The following is a 6000-nucleotide window of genomic DNA, read 5'->3' as shown; positions in this document are numbered from 1 at the left end:
TCATGGTGAATGCTGTTAAAATTGTACTACATAATTTAAAAGTGCATGGAATATAGTTTCTTTTCAATTACTTCTGATATTTTCCAGATTGTTGCCCTCATTCGCGATTTACATTTGTAATGGTTTCTGAAAGTGAGCTACGTCACTTGTGAGCAGAACAGGGCTTTTAGGAACATTCTAAAGGACATCCTCATAGCAACCAATGCGGTTCCATCTGTGCAAAAATGATGGCTTTTCAGGAACTTAAAGAAAGTGAATGGGAGCGTGCATAGGCATGTTGGGAGGATATCCTCAGGACATTTTTTAAGTTGTGCACATACATATGCATCCACTAATAATTTATACACCAAGCAATTTATACATTATCAGTAATATTAATCCTATTAATTCAGCATTAGAAGGGAGTGTGCGCATTGTTACCTGGGGATACAGTCATTGGGTCACCAGCATGATGGTCGACAAGGATTAGGTCTACACCATTAAGTCGACATGCATTTAGGTCGACATGACTTAAGGTCGACATGACAAGGTCTACAGGGATAAAGTCAACAGGGTCATTAGGTCGACATGGGGTTTTTTACTGTTTTTTTTTTTAGCCAAAATGTGCATGTCAACCCAATGACCCTGTCGACTTCGTCATGTCGGCCTTCCTGCATGTCAACCTTAATTCATGTCCACCTAAATGCATGTTGACCTAAAGCTTTGACGACCATAATGCTGGTGACCTAATGATCCATACCCGGTACCTGAATGCAAAACCGTAAAGATCTTCCATCCTTCGCGAGAATAATTCAAAGTGTTAATTCTTCACAATACATAATAATAATAATAATAATAATAATAATAATAATAATAATAATACAGTACAAAAATACATAGGTGTAAATTTATTATTACCACAGCATTACGTTCAACCCTGGCTCGGATTTGATCGATTTTCCCTTCTCTGACTCTGGGTAATATTGAAGAATCCGCCCCTTTGCAAAATAAGATGATATCACCTGCAGAGGCAAAGTAGGATGGTGAACATCCATATGATGGTTATATTGTATAAACACTAAACCTTGAACACAAGTTGCAATAAAAAAAAATGGCATCTATGTAGAATACACAACATCATGAGAGCCTTTACACATAGGGATAGAATATATTACAGAGTGTGCTATAGTTATACGTTATGAGCCATTTTAGACTTGTAGTTTAGCGCTCCATTGGGATTACTAAATTTACTAAGATGGCAGTTCTATTTCAAATGGTATGTAGCCATGGACAACCAATTGGAATCTACTTTTTTTTTATTTATTATGCACCTTCAAGTATATATATATATATATATATATATATATATATAAATATATATATATCTATCTATAAAAAGAAAAATCGATGTGTGTATGTTCCCTATGGAATCCAAAAACGGCCTGACCGATTTTGATGACATTTTTAGGCAATCTTCAGATTAGCCCAGCGGGTGATCCTGTGAAGTTTGGTAGCGATCAGATCAACTGAAATTTTTTTTTTGGGGGGGGGGGGGGGGGGGGGGTTGGCAATTAATTGATTGCGCCACAAGTGAGATTTCGTTCCCGCCGAACTTCTGTCAGATGCAACTGAATATTTAAGCCGTTGTCGTCAACGTATTCCCAAATCTAACAACCAACTACAAAAATCCGGATTGGCTGTGCGAACGTGCAAATTTGGCACAAAAAAACTATGATGTCAACAAGCTCAATGAGCAAATTCAATTGAAACTGCCCGGCAAAACAGTCAAATACAAATCGATCGACACAGTAATGGACGAAGAACAAGCCGTCAATTATCCAATTGAATTTTTGAATTCATTGGAACCACCCGGAATGCCACCGCACGTATCAACATTGAAGGTTGGATCACTGGTGATGCTTATTCGCAACTTAAACACACAAAAGTTGTGCAAAGGAACCAGATTGACCATCGGCACTGTACCTATAGATATCTGCTAAAACTTTGTCACATGACCGCCCCCATCCATCCACCAGAAGTCATCTGGCTATAAATAATTAGTGCTTCCCGTGCGAAGCCGGGGCGGGTCGCTAGTAATTGATAGAAGCCGATTGGTTACCCAAAGCAACATTCCATCTGAACTAGAACTCCCATCTTAGTAAATTTCCCCTCAGAAAGTAAGCAGCGCATAAGACAATCTCCACATAATCGAAATGATTTTAAATACTTTCAGTTCTGCTGCTCCTCTGAAAAGGAAAGATTGCGATCAGTAGCTCTACTTCAGAACAGCTTGTAAATTTATATATTTTTTTTTATAATGAAAACAGCCAACCAATCAGCTCCTACCTGTTTCTTTTTACTGTTTTTAGAGCCGACATTTGCTGACAGGCAGTATTTCATGCCCTACCATCCACTAGGGCGTGGGAAAATAAAAAAGTTGCCCCAAGCACTGGGAGGGTAGCGTGCGATGCAAGGGGCTGCGGTTGACTTCAAACTGTGTCCATGTCGACATTCGGGTCAAAAACAGTAAAAACAAAAACCATGTCGACCTAACGATGTGTCGACCTAAACCTATGTCGACCTTGCCACCTTTGGACCTACACCCGCTGACCTTGCCACCATGTCGATCCTCCAACCTAACCTGTGTCAACCTAATGCTGTGTCGACCTAAACCCATGTCGACCTTCATCCATGTCGACACAACGGTGTCAACCTAATGACGGTCGACCTAAGTGGTGTCGACAATACAATCCACAACCCTCCATTTGATAAATTTTGAAGCTTAGAGCATTTGGCCCTCTGTCTTTTAAAACAGTCCAGTTTTATTTTATATCACTTGTCTGAACCTAAAATAATCCATTTCAGTGAAAGTAGAATCATTGATGGACTATCCAGTTTTGTTATAGCCCTAGACCACTAAATGTTTGATGGCAGCATCAAAAGCTATAAATAGCCTTTGCTTGCAAGCAGCATATATTTCAGCTTGCTCAGAACACCACCTTTCAATGGCATGTACAAATGCATTCTCCTGTCACACCTCACCAACCGACCGCATTGTATCATTAGACAGGAATTTGCTCCAAGGTCAGAATACTGTGCTCATACAGTATTGGGTATAATGCCACATTTACTGGCTCAGTTTAAACCTCTGTAGAACAGAACAGATAATGAAATCATTTAAATTGATATTCCATCAATTTCCACTTATGTTCATTTATCGGCTATTATATACCCTCCAGGAGGTTTATGTTAAATTTTGTTTGATCTTTTCAGCTTTCTTCTGTGGTTTTATTTTGATCATTCAGTTATTATACAGTATACTAGCACTTTGTACCTGGCACTTGTTGGGTTTTCTAACCATGGTGCCCAACATTACAGAGTCTATTTTTCCCATGTCTTCCCCTGCACCCTCCCCCCCCCCCCCCCCCACGATATGTCACTCTTCTCTTGCCCGCATTCCTCCCTTCAACTAACTTTTTTCATTTGCCTGCCTCAGCTCACCCGTATTACTCTAATCTCTGTCTCCCTCCATCTCTCCCATCTCATGTCACCTTCATAGTAACAGGGAATACTGTAGGGGGGTTGTTCATGGGCTTCAGGTGTCTTTCCCACCTCTGCATGCCCCCAATCTGCCTGCCAAGATGTAACATTACTTGATTTTATCTCTTTGCTCCAACCACAGAATCAGCCCCTAAATGATAAACATCACGTGGCAATTCACACAGTGAGAAGTTCTAGGTCACACTTCCTCCCCGCCTACTAATGTGAACATATTATTGTTTTACTGGTGACTCCATGTTTGCTCAGAACACAAGCTATGCAGTGTGACCTAGCTGAGGCATTGTGAGGAATGAGTGTCATCTGCCATTACATTAAGTATCACATTTTATTATTTTTGCTGTTAGATAGGACTTATTATGTCGAGCTGACATTTACAGAAAGCAATAATTTGCTTTGTTTTCTTTTGTAATCATATTTATTAAAATATTTCCTAAGCAGGATAAAAAAAGAGAAATAACATTAATCTATATACACAACAAAGATTGTAGTGGTGGTCATCAGACAATTAAAGTTTTCAACCACTGATGGTCTGTCATGGTGAGTCAGTGGTAAAACATCATGGCTGTTCCCCGGTGGTGCTTGCCGACTCCACTTATGCATATGTAAAAGTCTCCCTCTGCATGTATGCCTAGTCTAACCATTGATGACTCAGCATCACTATTTAATTGCGGATGGTGGGAAACCATTACCATCGGAAAAGAGTAGTCAATGGCCATCACTAATTGTATGTAACGACAATAGCATTCCATCGTTACAGCTGTGGGAGAGGCTTTGGTAAGATACAATTTAATAATGGGCGGCTCAGAAACTTGTGGCCAAAATGAAAATTCAGGCAGAAGTAATATAGATATGTGGAGGGCAACTGCCTTATACAATGGAAATTAGGCATGCATGAAGAGTAATGATCCCCATATCAGGATGTAGAGGGACAATTATATGAACATATAGATACACAAGGCATTCATCTCATTTAAGGGTAAAATTCCTGGTTAATGAACCATTCAGAGCTATAGTTATAACTATGAACCCCAGGCAATGCTGCACAAACCAATCCCTCAATAGCAATCCTTCGGAATTCTCATACTGAAGTCTGGCTAACACGCTTATTTATTTATTAACAGTTATTTATATAGTGCACACATGTTCCGCAGAAGAGAATATTTGAACATTCACATCAGTCCCTGCTACAATGGAGCTTACAATCTATGTGCCTGATTCAGACCTGTTTGCTAGGCTGCGTATTCTTGCCTAGCGAACAGGTAAACTGCCACCTGACGACCGCCTGCCTTAATTCCGCCGCATTTGCATACAAAGAGATGTGTATGCCTACAAATCCCCTCGCATGCGGCCGTACGGTTGACCATCAAATGATTTTTTTTTCCCATTCAGACAGAAGTCAGTCTAGACTGAATCTTGTCCGTAGATGGCCGTATTCAGGGCAGGCATCGATGTAATGTGACATCAGCCACCCACCTCGAGCAGGGACGGGGTAACGCCCAGCATTTTTATGGGGATGCCCTTAAAATGCTGGGCGTTTCCCAGCTGCCGCCCCCCTACTCTCACCCCAGCCCTCCCTTCCCGGAGATAAAGGCTCGGTAAGTGCATACGCAAACACGGACAGGTCTGAATTTGCCACTATATTCCCTGCCGCTTGTACACACACAGAGACATTCTAGGGTTAAATTTTGTTGGAAGCCAATTAGCCTACCAGTATATTTTTGGAGTGTAGGAGGAAACCGGAGTACCCGGAGGAAACCCACGCAAGTACGGGGAAAATATACCATCAGTGCACAAGAACTTGCCTCCTACTTTAAGGACAAGATTGATAACATCCGAGATGAAATGGTATGCTCCACAATCTCTAAACCTCTTTCTGCCACACCTGAACCCTCTGGCACTTTCTCTTCGTTTGAGCCCACAAATGAAAAGGAAGTATCCGCACTCTTCTTATCCTCCTACTCTACTACCTCTCCTCTTGATCCTATACCTGCGCAAGTCATTAAAAATCTATCTCCTGTGCTTATTCCAACCTTAACTAAAATCTCCAATCTCTCTCTTGCTACTGGTACTTTTCCGTCTCTGCTCAAACATGCAGTGATTACTCCCATTCTGAAAAAACACTAACTCTCTCTCTATCGTCCTATCTCTCAGCTCCCATGCCTCTCCAAGCTACTCGAGAGACTTGTCTACTCTCGCCTAACAAACTTTCTTAACTCTAACACCCTATTAGACCCGCTTCAGTCAGGCTTTCGCTCTCAACACTCCACTGAGACAGCACTGACTAAAGTGGTGAATGATCTGGTAACAGCTAAGTCTAAAAACCATTACTCACTGCTTATTCTTCTAGATCTTTCTGCTGCAATTGACACTGTGGATCACACTCTCCTTTTACAAACACTACACTCCCTAGGTCTTAATGATACAGCCCTTTCCTGGTTCACATCTTACCTATCTGATCGC

General features: G+C 41.1%; 1 protein-coding gene across 1 annotated transcript in view; it reads right to left on the bottom strand.

Moving 5' to 3' along the window:
* The window catches only part of ATP11A (ATPase phospholipid transporting 11A), a 177036-nt gene that overhangs the window by 46118 nt on the left and 124918 nt on the right, over positions 1-6000 (bottom strand). The window contains exon 17 of the mRNA XM_083170799.1: positions 863-1001. Within this exon, the coding sequence (XP_083026925.1) occupies positions 863-1001 (139 nt within the window). The remainder of the gene's footprint in view (positions 1-862; positions 1002-6000) is intronic.

This window comes from Crinia signifera, chromosome 2, assembly GCF_055691185.1.
Source record: "Crinia signifera chromosome 2, ASM5569118v1, whole genome shotgun sequence".
NCBI classification, from domain to species: Eukaryota; Metazoa; Chordata; class Amphibia; order Anura; family Myobatrachidae; genus Crinia; species Crinia signifera.
Note: the sequence above shows the minus strand (reverse complement) of the source record. Positions and strands in the feature narration are given on the sequence as shown.